The sequence below is a fragment of the Pongo abelii genome, chromosome 3, assembly GCF_028885655.2.
Source record: "Pongo abelii isolate AG06213 chromosome 3, NHGRI_mPonAbe1-v2.0_pri, whole genome shotgun sequence".
Lineage (NCBI taxonomy): Eukaryota > Metazoa > Chordata > Mammalia > Primates > Hominidae > Pongo > Pongo abelii.
Genome location: NC_071988.2, coordinates 162,854,866 through 162,870,268, shown reverse-complemented (window position 1 = coordinate 162,870,268; position 15,403 = coordinate 162,854,866). Strand labels below are relative to the sequence as shown.

At 41.1% G+C, this 15,403-nt stretch overlaps 1 protein-coding gene across 8 annotated transcripts in view; it reads left to right on the top strand.

Moving 5' to 3' along the window:
• RNF150 (ring finger protein 150) overlaps positions 1 to 15,403 on the top strand; it is a 270,744-nt gene that overhangs the window by 203,674 nt on the left and 51,667 nt on the right. For all 8 annotated transcript variants that reach the window (XM_063723667.1, XM_002815164.6, XM_024246274.3 and 5 more), the window contains exons 5-6: positions 2,280 to 2,376; positions 14,059 to 14,269. In XM_063723667.1, coding sequence (XP_063579737.1) covers positions 2,280 to 2,376; positions 14,059 to 14,269 — 308 coding nt within the window. The remainder of the gene's footprint in view (positions 1 to 2,279; positions 2,377 to 14,058; positions 14,270 to 15,403) is intronic.

Below are 15,403 nucleotides of genomic sequence, written 5' to 3'. Positions count from 1 at the left end.
TTGTCACTTTGTTAGGGAGCCCTTCCCTGAACACCCCAACTAGGATAAATCTCCCAGTTATAAGCACCTCCTCACCAAGCTCCCTTTTATTCTAATGTAGTACTTAACACTGTTTTCACTAAGTACTTTACTTCTGTATTATTTTATTAACGTCTGCCTCTCCTGCTGTGCTTCCTGAGGGAAGGAGCCAAGTCACCATTGTGCTGATTCTCTCTGTTGAGCACAGTTCTTAGTATATACTACTTGTTGCGTGAATGCACAGATAAAGGAGTGAATGGATGAGTGAATGAAATATACTCCTTCCAAGTAGTATGTGTTAGTCTGTTCTCACACTGCTCAGAAATACCTGAGACTGGGTGATTTATAAAGAAAATAGAGTTAGGCCAGGCCCGGTGGCTCATGCTTGTAATCCCAGCACTTTGAGAGGCTGAGGTGGGCAGATCACTTGACGTCAGGGGTTCAGGACCAGCCCAGCCAACATGGTAAAACCCCATCTCTACTAAAAATACAAAAACTAGCCAGGCTTGGTGGTGGGCACCTGTAATCCCAGCTACTTGGGAGGCTGAGGTACAAGAATCACTTGAACCCGGGAGGTAGAGGTTGAAGTGAGCTGAGATTGCACCACTGCACTCCAGCCTGGGCGGCAGAGCAAAACTCCATCTCAAAAAAAAAAAAAAAAAAAAAAAAAAAAAAAAAAAAAAAACAAACCGAGAGGTTTAATTGGCTCACAGTTCCATAGGCTATAGGAAGCATGATGCTGGCATCTGCTGGGCTTCTGGGGAGGCCTCAAGAAACTTACAATCATGGCAGAAGGCAAAGAGGGAGCCAGCACTTCACAAGGCTGGAGCACAAGGAAGCGGGGTGGGGAGGTGCCACACACTTTTAAACGACCAGATCTCATGAGAAATCACTATCACAAGAACAGCACCAAGAGGGAAATCTGCCCCCAGGATCCAATCACCTCCCACCAGGCCCCACCTCCAAACTGGAGAATACAATTCGACATGATATTTGGGCAGGGATACAGACCCAAACCATATCATAGTAAATCTGCAGGGCGTCTTCAACGATAATCTGGAAACATAATAACACATCTTTGTTGCTACAGTCCTTTTTTCTAATCCCCAATCTGATCATATCCTCTATGCAGCCAGTCTCATCTTTGGCATTGGCGTTCTTCTAATTTCAGTTTAAAAGGTAGCAATTCCCTGAACTGTCCTCTAATTTGGAGGTACTTTTTAAGCATTTGAGCCCAGCACCCTCTAACACAAAGCAAATGAGGTTTTTGGAACTATTAGAACAAAAGGAGGTGCAAGTGAGAGAACAGAGTAGAAATATTCAAGAACATTGCTCCATTGCAGAGGGGTGAGAGGCAGGGAGTACAGAAAGAGAGTCAGTCATGCATGGAATGTCCTGAGGAAGTCCTCAGACTTAAAACAGATAGTTCTTTCTCTTCTTGCCCCAGGCAGAAAATTCTGACTACTTCTGCCTGTGGTCTGGAGTCTTGGGAGTTAGAAGAAAAGCTTCTGACTCAAGGAGTTCCTGACATCTCTGAGTGGACTCTTTCAAGCCAAGTTCAGAGAAAGTTCAGTTAGGAAGCCCTCCTGTAGCCACCAAATGCCCCTTCTGCCACGAAGATAAAAGCTAGTAATGACTGGCACATGGGAATGACCATGTAGTTAAGTGAATCAACTGCGCGGATATGACAGCTGCCCAGGTGAAACCCCAGAGCCTTTTACTCTGGCTTTTGATTTGACAGCCAGAAGCCACAACAACTTAAAATGGCATTGGTGTTACTGAATGCTTCCAGGAGCTCTTTTGCCCTTTTGTGTTAGATCCCAAATATTAATGGAAATCAGCCTTTACTTTGCAATTTTCTACTGACTGTGGGAAAAGAAATTCTGTATAATTTTTAAAGTAGCATCAATCAAGTCATCCTACAAGGTGTGTACAAGTTTCCCCACTTGCATTATTTTCATTAGAGCGTCTTCCTATTGAGAAAAAGAAAAATCTCTCAGTTTCTGCATTCTCTACATTTTCTGAAACTTGGAAAACTCCATTGCAAATTATATAGGACAGTCTTGGGATCCAGACAGATTTTGACTATATCACCACAGGGTATAACAGGAGACACTTTGGCCCACAAGTTAGGGATTGGAGGTTTGAGTCTTGGCTCTGCCACTGAGTGATTGTGTGACCTTGGATGAGTCCCTGGGCCATGGTGGACTAGGTAGTCTCTGCAGTTACCGCCGCTCTAAGATGTATGGTTCTCATTGCAGGCATCTTTTCCACAAGTCCTGTGTTGACCCCTGGCTTCTAGACCATCGTACCTGTCCCATGTGCAAGATGAACATTCTTAAAGCCCTAGGGATCCCGGTAAGCACAGCACAGCCTACAGCATCATAATGTCTGTCTTTCTGCATTGCCCTCAAAGCAGGGAGAAAACATTATACTTGGATGTTCTGTGTCCCCTCAGTCACACATAGTCACATCATCTTACAAGGCTCCAAGAGAACTCCTATGTCTGAAAGCATTTCTCCCCTCACTTTTTCTCTGAGGACATCCCAACCTTTCACCATGTCCATTGTACTTGTCTGTGGGTCAAGGTATCACTTGTGCAGCTCATCGGCTTCTCTTCTGGGCTGCAGCATGGGAGGGCAGGTGGGACGGCAGCAGATACACCCCGGGCCAGTTGCACACTGAGCACCTCTTGCATCATCATCACCCTTGTTTGGCCATCAGGGAGATCCGTAAGCCACACTTTGCCCCACGATCACCTGGCTTTCAGAGGGAGCGAGCACTTCCCAGCAATGGGAGGGGAGGACAGAGGCTGAAAGTCAAGCTCAAAGCCTCAGCTAAACTCAGATCTCGGTGGAGACTTTGAGTGAACAGGAAACCAAGCCAGAGCTACTTAATGCTAGCACTTAGTTCTTAATTTAACGGGTTCCCCTAGTTGACTCCCCCAGAGACTAAACGTTTTCTAAAGTTTAGTCTCTCCCCTGTACAAAGAGAATCAGCCAGCTGGCTTGATGCTCCAGGGAGACTTTCCCAGAACTGTATCAGGTGAAGCCTGCAAACTGGTGGGTGGTGAGACACAAGCTGCTATGTGTTCTCCCCTCTCAGCGATGAGGGCAGGAAGCAAGGCAGGCCACCAAATCCAAGGACTACACTGAGAGATGTGAGAAACCATACGGTGCTGTGTAGAAGTCAGACAAACGAAATGCAGATACCAGCTCCCCCTCAGCCCCTCCACTTTGCTGCCACCTGCCTATTGTCACTCCTCACTGCTATTGGCAGAGAATAAAGAGAATGTTAATAGTCCCAAGATGTCACTGAAGAAGGATCAGATCCCATATCAAAGGTTTACTTTAATGCCAAAGGACTCATTATCTTAGGAATATCAGAGTGGCTCTGCTGGAGAGGGCACACCCGAAGCATTATGAGGACATGCATTGGCTGAACTTTCTATCCTGTGCCAGCTGCCTCCATGCTTGCTGTATGATTTGCATGGTTGATACTCCAAACACAAATCAGCTTGTGTGACTATAGCTTTGAGCTAGATTTTAAAGATAATGCATTAAATTTTCAGACCAGTTATAAATGCATAATGCATTCATGATGAAAATCAATTACAGGGAACATGAAACATCAGTAAAAACCCAACAGCTCTACCAGATACTGGTGACTTAGAAAGCTGCGCTCAGTTTTTGTACTGTTCACATTTCTGTCTGTAACTGAGTCTTTGAGAGGAGGGGGAAATGTGTGTATGTGTGTCTACGGTCTCCAAAATCTTTAGAATCCTCACAGTTCTCACAATGAGACAGACAGTTGCATCCTTTGATGTGTTCCTATTGTTCAGGGTATTTTTAGAGATATTAAGTGCCAATCCCACTGCTCTCTGGTCAGGACAATGAAACCTAACAAGCATCCATCGTTCAATTTTGTACTAAAGAGTATTTGACTCCAGATTTTTTCAATGGAGGTATAACTTCTGCAGAAGCTACTTGTAAATAAGTTGCAAATATCGCTGTTAATTATTTTTAGAAGAATTATTGGGTGGCCTTTTCTCTTCTTTCCAAGAAGACAACATTTTAACTTTTAGCATTTGGGCATTCTGGCCATGGTTTCATGCCTACCAAGTCTGGATAGGATTTTACGTAGCACAATGAACTGTCAGAAAAATAAACATCAGTAGCATCTTTTGGATTTGGTAAAGGCTTTTTTTTTAATTATAAATTTTACGATACACGTGCAAAATGTGCAGGTCTGTTACATATGTATACATGTGCCATGCTGGTGTGCTGCACCCATTAACTCATCATTTAGCATTAGATATATCTCCTAATGCTATCCCTCCCCCATCCCGCCACCCCACAACGAGCCCCAGTGTGTGATGTTCCCCTTCCTGTGTTCATGTGTTCTCATTGTTCAATTCCCACCTATGAGTGAGAACTTGCCGTGTTTGGTTTTTTTGTCCTTGCGATAGTTTGCTGAGAATGATGGTTTCCAGTTTCATCCACGTCCCTACGAAGGACATGAACTCATCATTTTTTATGGCTGCATAGTATTCCATGGTGTATATGTGCCACATTTTCTTATTCCAGTCTATCATTGTTGGACATTTGGGTTGGTTCCCAGTCTTTGCTATTGTGAATAGTGCTACAATAAACATACGTGTTCATGTGTCTTTATAGCAGCATGATTTATAATCCTTTGGGTATATACCCAGTAATGGGATGGCTGAGTCAAATGGTATTTCTAGTTCTAGATCCCTGAGGAATCACCACACTGACTTCCACAATGGTTGAACTAGTTTACAGTCCCACCAATAGTGTAAAAGTGTTCCTATTTCTCCACATCCTCTCCAGCACCTGTTGTTTCCTGACTTTTTAATGATTGCCATTCTAACTGGTGTGAGATGGTATCTCATTGTGGTTTTGATTTGCATTTCTCTGATGGCCAGTGATGATGATCATTTTTTCGTATGTCTTTTGGCTGCATAAATGTCTCCTTTTGAGAAGTGTCTGTTCATATCCTTTGCCCACTTTTTGATGGGGTTGTTTTTTTCTTGTAAATTTGTTTGAGTTCATTGTAGATTCTGGATATTAGCCCTTTGTCAGATGAGTAGGTTGCAAAAATTTTCTCCCATTCTGTAGGTTGCCTTTTCACTCTGATGGTGGTTTCTTTTGCTGTGCAGAAGCTCTTGAGTTTAATTAGATCCCATTGTCAATTTTGGCTTTCGCTGCCATTGCTTTTGGTGTTTTAAACATGAAGTCCTTGCCCATGCCTATGTCCTGAATGGTATTGCCTAGGTTTTCTTCTAGGGTTTTTATGGTTTTAGGTCTAATATTTAAGTCTTTAATCCATCTTGAATTAATTTTTGTATAAGGTGTAAGGAAGGGATCCAGTTTCAGCTTTCTACATATGGCTAGCCAGTTTTCCCAGCACCATTTATTAAATAGGGAATCCTTTCCCCATTTCTTGTTTTTGTCAGGTTTGTCAAAGATCAGATAGTTGTAGATACGTGGCATTATTTCTGAGGGCTCTGTTCTGTTCCATTGGTCTGTATCTCTGTTTTGGTACCAGTACCATGCTGTTTTGGTTACTGTAGCCTTGTAGTATAGTTTGAAGTCAGGTAGTGTGATGCCTCCAGCTTTGTTCTTTTGGCTTAGGATTGACTTGGCGATGCGGGCTCTTTTTTGGTTCCATATGAACTTTAAAATAGTTTTTTCCAATTCTGTGAAGAAAGTCATTGGTAGCTTGATGGGGATGGCATTGAATCTATAAATTACCTTGGGCAGTATGGCCATTTTCACGATATTGATTCTTCCTACCCATGAGCATGGAATGTTCTTCCATTTGTTTGTGTCCTCTTTTATTTCATTGAGCAGTGGTTTGTAGTTCTCCTTGAAGAGGTCCTTCACATCCCTTATAAGTTGGATTCCTAGTTATTTTATTCTCTTTGAAGCAATTGTGAATGGGAGTTCACTCATGATTTGGCTCTCTGTTATTGGTGTATAAGAATACTTGTGATTTTTGCACATTGATTTTGTATCCTGAGACTTTGCTGAAGTTACTTATCAGCTTAAGGAGATTTTGGGCTGGGACGATGGGGTTTTCTAAATATACAATCAAGTCATCTGCAAACAGGGACAATTTCACTTCCTTTTCCCAATTGATTGCCCTTTATTTCCTTCTCCTACCTGATTGCCCTGGCCAGAACTTCCAACACTATGTTGAATAGGAGTGGTGAGAGAGGGCATCCCTGTCTTGTGCCAGTTTTCAAAGGGAAGGCTTCCAGTTTTTGCCCATTCAGTATGATATTGGCTGTGGGTTTGTCATAGATAGCTCTTATTATTTTGAGATACGTCCCATCAATACCTAATTTATTGAGAGTTTTTAGCATGAAGGGTTGTTTAATTTTGTCAAAGGCCTTTTCTTCATCTATTGAGATAATCATGTGATTTTTGTCTTTGGTTCTGTTTATATGCTGCATTACGTTTATTGATTTGCATATGTTGAACCAGCCTTGCATCCCAGGGATGAAGCCCACTTGATCATGGTGGATAAGCTTTTTGATGTGCTGCTGGATTCGGTTTGCCAGTATGTTATTGAGGTTTTTTGCGTCAGTGTTCATCAAGGATATTGGTCTAAAATTCTCTTTTTTTATTGTGTCTCTGCCAGGCTTTGGTATCAGGATGATGCTGGCCTCATAAAATGAGTTAGGGAGGGTTCCCTCTTTTTCTATTGATTGGAATAGCTTCAGGAGGAATGGTACCAGCTCCTCCTTGTACCTCTGGTAGAATTCGGCTGTGAATCCGTCTGGTCCTGGACTTTTTTTGGTTGGTAAGCTATTAATTATTGCCTCAATTTCAGCGCCTGTTATTGGTCTATTCAGAGATTCAACTTCTTCCTGGTTTAGTCTTGGGAGAGTGTATATGTCAAGGAATTTTTGCATTTCTTCTAGATTTTCTAGTTTATTTGCATAGAGGTGTTTATAGTATTCTCTGATGGTAGTTTGTATTTCTGTGGGATTGGTGGTGATATCTCCTTTGTCATTTTTTATTGCATCTATTTGATTCTTCTCTCTTTTCTTCTGTATTAGTCTTGCTAGTAGTCTATCAATTTTGTTGATCTTTTCAAAAAACCAGTTCCTGGATTCATTGATTTTTTGAAGGGTTTTTTGTGTCTCTATCTCCTTCAGTTCTGCTCTGATCTTAGTTATTTCTTGCCTTCTGCTAGCTTTTGAATGTGTTTGCTCTTGCTTCTCTAGTTCTTTTAATTGTGATGTTAGGGTGTCGATTTTAGATCTTTCCTGCTTTCTCTTGTGGGCATTTAGTGCTATAAATTTCCCTCTACACACTGCTTTGAATGTGTCCCAGAGATTCTGGTATGTTGTGTCTTTGTTCTCATTGGATTCAAAGAACATCTTTATTTCTGCCTTCATTTCGTTATGCACCCAGTATTCATTCAGGAGCAGGTTGTTCAGATTCCATGTAGTTGAGCAGTTTTGAGTGAGTTTCTTAATCCTGAGTTCTAGTTTGATTGCATTATGGTCTGAGAGACAGTTTGTCATAATTTCTGTTCTTTTACATTTGCTGAGGAGTGCTTTACTTCCAACTATGTGGTCAATTTTGGAATAGGTGTGGTGTGGTGCTGAAAAGAATGTATATTCTGTTGATTTGGGGTGGAGAGTTCTGTAGATGTCTATTAGGTCTGCTTGATGCAGAGCTGAGTTCAATTCCTGGATATCCTTGTTAACTTTCTGTCTCGTTGATCTGTCTAATGTTGACAGTGGGGTGTTAAAGTCTCCCATTATTATTGTGTGGGAGTCTACATCTCTTTGTAGGTCACTAAAGACTTGCTTTATGAATCTGGGTGCTCCTGTATTGGGTGCATATATATTTAGGATCATTAGTTCTTCTTGTTGAATTGATCCCTTTACCATTATGTAATGGCCTTCTTTGTCTCTTTTGATCTTTGTTGGTTTAAATTCTGTTTTATCAGAGACTAGGATTGCAACCCCTGCCTTTTTTTGTTTTCCATTTGCTTGGTAGATCTTCCTCCATCCCTTTATTTTGAGCCTATGTGTGTCCCTGCACGTGAAATGGGTTTCCTGAATACAGCACACTGATGGGTCTTGACTCTATCCAATTTGCCAGTCTGTGCCTTTTAATTGGAGAATTTAGCCCATTTACATTTAAGGTTCATATTGTTATGTGTGAATTTGATCCTGTCATTATGATGTTAGCTGGTTATTTTGCTCGTTAGTTGATGCAGTTTCTTCCTAGTCTTGATGGTCTTTACAATTTGGCATGTTTTTGCAGTGGCTGGTACCAGTTGTTCCTTTCCATGTTTAGTGCTTCCTTCAGGAGCTCTTGTAGGGCAGGCCTGGTGGTGACAAAATCTCTCAGCATTTGCTTGTCTGTGAAGTATTTTATTTCTCCTTCACTTGTGAAGCTTAGTTTGGCTGGATATGAAATTCTGGGTTGAAAATTCTTTTCTTTAAGAATGTTGAATATTGGCCTCCACTCTCTACTGACTTGTAGAGTTTCTGCTGAGAGATCAGCTGTTAGTCTGATGGGCTTCCCTTTGTGGGTAACCCGACCTTTCTCTCTGGCTGCCCTTAACACTTTTTTCTTCATTTCAACTTTGGTGAATCTGACAATTACGTGTCTTGGAGTTGCTCTTCTCAAGGAGTATCTTTGTGGCGTTCTCTGTATTTCCTGAATTTGAATGTTGGCCTGCCTTGCTAGACTGGGGAAGTTCTCCTGGATAATATCCTGCAGAGTGTTTTCCAACTTGGTTCCATACTCCCCGTCACTTTCAGGTACACCAATTAGACGTATATTTGGTCTTTTCACATAGTCCCATATTTCTTGCAGGCTTTGTTCGTTTCTTTTTATTCTTTTTTCTCTAAACTTCTCTTCATGCTTCATTTCATTCATTTCCTCTTCCATCACTAATATCCTTTCTTCCAGTTGATCACATTGGTTACTGAGGCTTGTGCATTCATCACGTAGTTCTTGTGCCTTGGTTTTCAGCTCCATCAGGTCCTTTAAGGACTTCTCTGCATTGGTTATTCTAGTTATCCATTCGTCTAATTTTTTTTCAAAGTTTTTAACTTCTTTGCCGTTGGTTCGAACTTCCTCCTTTATCTGGGAGTAGTTTGATCTTCTGAAGCCTTCCTCTCTCAACTCGTCAAAGTCATTCTCCCTCCAGCTTTGTTCCATTGCTGGTGAGGAGCTGCATTCCTTTGGAGGAGGAGAGGCACTGTGATTTTTAGAGTTTCTGGTTTTTGTGCTCTGTTTTTTCCCCATCTTTGTGGTTTTATCTACCTTTGGTCTTTGATGATGGTGACGTACAGATGGGTTTTTGTTGTGGATGTCCTTTCTGTTTGTTAGTTTTCCTTCTAATAGTCAGGACCCTCAGCTGCAGGTCTGTTGGAGTTTACTGGAGGTCCACTCCAGACCCTGTTTGCCTGGATATCAGCAGCAGTGGCCGTAGAACAGCGGATATTGGTGAACCGCAAATGATGCTGCCTGATGGTTCCTCTGGAAGTTTTGTCTCAGAGGAGTACCTGGCTGTGTGAGGTGTCAGTCTGCCCCTACTGGGGGGTGCCTCCCAGTTAGGCTACTTGGGGGTCAGGGACCCACTTGAGGAGGCAATCTGCCCGTTGTCAGATCTCAAGCTGTGTGCTGGGAGAACCACTACTCTCCTCAAAGCTGTCAGACACGGACATTTAAGCAGATTTGGTAAAGATTTTTAAAGGCCAGCTGAACAAGAACATGATACACATCCAAGCTTGCCCCACAAAACAGAACATCCTCCATGAAGAATAAGTCACTTTCGTGCTACTTCTCACAAAGCACGAAGGCATATGGATACCTTCTGTGCCTCCCAAGCCTTTTCTGTTTTTCTCCTAGGGAATGACAAAGTCAGGATCTGGAGGGAATTTTGGATTTTGTTCCCCTTCATCCTTCTACCGTTGGGTAGCACTATGTCTTAATTATATCAACAAGATGACTTCTCCATTCTTAAAACTTTCCATCTCACTGGGCAAGCTCACAGCCTTCTCAATTAGCAAATACTTGCTATATCGAACTGAAACCCTTTTTATGCAGCTTAAACAAATTGTCTTATAATTTTCCTATGTTCCATGTATTCCATTTCTTCTTATTCAAAGAAAATTGAAAAGAGCTTGTCACTCTCTGATAACTGATGTCTGTTGATGCTTCATCTCTGCATTCCTTACATATGCTAAAGGCTCAATAAATGTCTATGGAATTACAGCCCTTCAGAGCCTTGAAGGCTGGCAGTTACACAATCGTATTTATGAATTTCATCCTGATTCTCCTTTGAATAGTATCAACTCGCAAACAACTTGGTTGTAATCCTGATCTACTAGATTATTCAAATACAGGTGGCATATTATTTTTGGTTTTTGTTTTTATTATTTTAACAGAGTGTCCTTGTATCTACCCATGGTATAAGACAAATAAATTGAAAGTCAGAAACTGAGGATGTTGTTATTTTGTAAGTGATTTCTCTACAATGAACTAAAGAATGAGAGCACAGTTCACTGATCATGAAATTCCCATAACAATAGGTATCATTTTCCATTATATTTTGCCAAGGGAAATATAATACTGAATGCAAATAGTGGGGAGTCCTTTATTATCAGAAGCATTTTGATCTTCATTACAGTGCTTCACCCTCCATTCTATCCAGTCAGGTGTAGGTCTGTCTTGATAGAATGACAGAATACAGTTTCAGCGAATCCTCTTCTAAGGTACCATATAACCTGGGACTTTCATATGCCAGTAACCACCTCCTATCACTGTTATCCTCATAGGAATAGGTTGATGATTTTTATTGAATACAAAATCCTGCTGTATACCTGATATATTCACCAGATTCTATTTAGCAGTTGCTTTATTTGAGGGGTTTCCCATGCTAACTTGAATTTAAATACCTGTGCAGTTTTCACTTGCAGATAGCATTTGACATCTTGTTTTAAACTTTATGATTGTGACTTCTCTCAGAGGTATGTAGATTTGGTTTCTTTTCAAAATATTATTCTATTTGATAAACCATGTAGAGTGGATATAATCTGTGAGGTTCTGTAAACCTGGTCTATTAATATTATATCTAAGCCAAATTATTTGTGCTTGCTACCATTGATGGTTTCACCATGCTAATTAGCTCTTTTGCCCTCTACCCACTCTGTTAAAGATACAGCACTATTCCTACCATCCCACAAAATGAAGAAAAAAAAATTGCATCAAAATTAAGAAAATATACAAAGAACAATATCAACAGCTAGATCAATATTTTGAAAAATATGTCCATTATTATTGCATATGATTGCATTTACGTATTTATGGCCAAAAGAACAACTTGCACAGTACTGTCTTTGTGAAATCTTTTCCTCCTGAAAACCTCTCGCACAGTTAGTTTTGCTTAATAAACACCTGTATATAGCATATCTTACCTTTGAATAGAACTTTACAGTTTTTCAAGTATTTTCTCAAATCCTCCCTTAATTGATTTAGGGCAGATATTAACATGCCCAAGTTTCCAGGGCAGAAATCTGAGACTCAGATCAAATTTCCAAGTCAACATTTACTGAGCACCTAGTCATTGTCAGTGGCACTATTAGGGGCTTGGAATTCAAAGTCAATATAGTGTGGTTGCTTCACTTTACAATGTTTGGGGACTAGCAGAGTGAGATCAGCACATTAACAATAGCCATACAGCATGGGAGAAGTACCTTATGAAGTGCTTGCAGGATCAAAAATGCCTTCCTGGGAGGGAACATGCCTTAGAAAAGGGGACAGTGGACCTGGGAATTAAAGGGTGATTAGGAATTCACCAGGGGCCAACTTGAGACCTTGAGATAGGAAAAAGAGGGTGATTGGATCAAATGTCATCCTGAGCACAGGGACAATATAAGCTACAGTGTTGAGAGGAGGGACTGTATGGTGTGCTCTGTGTCTCCAAAGGCTGAAGGTGAGGCCAGAAAAGTAGGCTGGGGCCAGGCTCTAGAGCATCTGCTCTGTCATGCCAGGGAGCATGTAATTCCTTCCTTAGGAAAAGAGAAGAAACATACCCATGGTTTTTGTTTTGTTTTGTTTTGTTTTCTTGAGACAGAGTCTCGCTCTGTCACCAGACTGGAGTGCAGTGGGACTGTCTTGGCTCACTGCAACCTCCGCCTACCAGGTTCAAGCGATTCCCCTGCCTCAGCCTCCCGAGTAGCTGGGACTACAGGTGCACACCACCACACCTGGCTAATTTTTATATTTTAGCAGAGACGGGGTTTCACCATGTTGGTCAGGATGGTCTCCATCTCCTGACCTCGTGATCTGCCCGCCTCAGCCTCCCAAAGTGCTGGGATTACAGGCGTGAGCCACCACGCCCAGCCCATGGTGTTTTTTTTTAAAAAAAAAAAAATGTTCTGATGAGAGAGTGCAGACTGAAATAAACTGGAGAAGAGATTGTAAGTGGATAGGGAAACTGGTAATGAGGAGAGAATGTTCATAAACCCACTTGCTCATGTCCAATCTCAATCAGTAAATATAGTAAATTCAGTGAATTGGTCATTCTATGAATCAACTTTTGATAGACTGAGTTTCAGTGAATTGGCTCACTTCCAATACAGCTAGAGAGGGCAAAAACAAGAAAGAATACAGGAAGGAAATGAATAAGCTGAATTTGATGTGTTTATGGAATGGTAGAGCTCTCCAGCTGACTGTTAGGACACAGGTGTGGAGCTCAGGAGACTGGCATTACACAGCTAAGAGCAGAACACTAGGACAAGAGCCCAGCACTTTGCATTTCTTGCTTTGTGTTCCCTAGGAGTCCAAGAGTTGTAGGTTTTCTGTTCCGATGAACTTGGAAAACAACAGTCATTGTGATGTTAATTCAATCATTGTCAATCCAAAGTTCTCCTCCCCTAATCCTGACCATCATGTTCTGCCTACTTTGGGAGTGTAAACCATGTAATTATCATCCTTCAAGACAAAGCTGAAGTTCAGACCAGAGCAAAAGAAATTAACAGCTATTCTTAATACTGCTTAAGACAATATTCCTCCACCACCGCCTTTTAAAAAATAATTTTGAGTTTGTGTAGAGACAGCACAACTAAAAGTAATTTGAAAAGCTGTTTGTGGAAGAGATAGAAATATATTCATTTTTACTTCAAACCAGCGGAACTGAGACAAAAGAGTAAAACTTGCAAAGCGTAAGATTTTGCCCAATAATAATAGAGTCCAACACTGCTGGCCAACACAGAGTGCCTTGCAAAGCAGAGAGCTCCCATTGCTATGTTCTTCAAGGGAAGCTGTCAATGATATTGGAGAGGAAAGCGTCCTATAACCAATGGGCAATTGAACAAGGGGGTCTCACCATAGTCTTATGATTCTAAGAATTTAATTTAGAGGATTTGACTAATGTAGGATCAATACCATATTAAGGACATAGGGATATTTTTCTATAGCTGGCTTTAGGCTCATGTTTTTCTTAAATGTAGCCTTACCCTGTGCTTTGTGTGTGTTTGAGGGTATGTATGTATCTTTAATGAACAAGCCATAATGACTCAGATTCTGTCCTCCCTCCCACTCTCATATCATTAGTATATTTGTAAACAACACGTGAGTTTTAAGGGATAATGATCAGGCTACCAGTTACATTCTAGGTGTGGAGTAAATAATACTATATGTAAGGAAGTGCCTTCATTGTAAATAAATTTCACATATTCCCCCTAAGCAATTATTTAAATGTAGAGATTTTGCTTATCTTGAATTAAAACTTTTTTACTCTAAAAGATTAAAAAGGAATCTTTTCAATCTGAAGTGAACCTTTGGAAAGGAAATTTTGGAAGATCTTTTAATGTTAATCTTATAGAAACTATATATAGAATGTTTTTAAATAAAGTGGCTCAAGAAGTAAACAATAAAGAACTTAATTTTTTCATGGAGACAAAATGTTTAGGCTATAGACATTTAATCTCTAAGTGGATGACATGTACTGAGAACAGATCTTTTTCTGCCCCATCAGCCCAATGCCGACTGCATGGACGACTTGCCCACTGACTTCGAGGGCTCTCTGGGAGGTCCACCCACCAACCAGATCACAGGCGCCAGCGACACAACAGTGAATGAAAGTTCAGTCACTTTGGACCCTGCTGTCCGGACTGTGGGAGCCTTGCAGGTGGTCCAGGATACAGACCCCATCCCCCAGGAGGGAGAAGTCATCTTTACTACTAACAGTGAGTTCTGCCATACTTAAAGTGACATAGCCAGAAGGGCTGTTGCCTTGTAGGAATTGGAAAAAAATACCTTTCCTCAAAAAGAAAAAAATATTGAATGAGTACATCATTGCTATGTTCATCAGTTATAACTGCCAGCTGTTAGAAGAACTGCCCTTCCTAGAGCCAGCAGGGCAGAGAGCCCACCTGGCTCTGTGTGCCCATGCTCCTGCCCGCCCACACACTGATGCCAGGGCTCACGCATCACAGCACTGCACACTCTCCATGTCTGCTTCCCTGTGGTACCTGAGGCACGTAGGGTCGTGGTTCTGGAGCCTCTCAGACTGGAGGGCAGGTGAGGGGAGCAACTACAAGGGGTGCTCAGCAGGACTGGGATAGGGCACAACCACACCCACTCACGTGCACATGCTCGCACGTATGTACACACACACACCGGAGCCCCCTGAGTGTGCGTGTGACTGTATGAACTAGTCTGGACCACGCACAAGAGGCTGCTTTCCTTGTTGCTGTAGGATGTGGATGTGAATGGCATCCCTTTAGATGGCCATATCTGCAAGAGACACTAAACCCCTGTGCACAGTGGCCCTGAATACTAAAATACCTTCTGGGTATTTTCCCCCATCTCATACATAGACAGTCACTAAATGCTCTTCATGATGGTAGTTTTCATAAAAATATTAAATTTATATTATATTAAATTTATATTAAATATTAGCATCAAGATTGAAGTAAAAATCTAAAGTACCTACTATTCAGTCTAATATAAGAGATAAAAGCTTCAGGAGTTCTAAGAAAATCAGATGCTAATTAGCTCAGGTTTAAGGTTAAAAGAGTGAGTGGACAAAGTGTATTTCTTTCTCTTGATAGAAGTAACCTATTCACTGTAGAAATTTGGAAATATAGAAAAGCAGATTGAAGTATTTGAGGGTATTTTCTTTGAAGTTGGTCTTTCTTTTACATATTTGTGATTTCTATAAAATTTATGAAAGCATGCCAAAATGTAAAGATATGTATTTTTCTGATGAAAAAATTTCATTGTTGAAAAATTGAGAGATAAAGAAAAGACTAAAAAAGGAATGAAAAAATCACTGAGGGCTCCACTACTTGGGAACAACCACTCTTAACCTTTTGGTT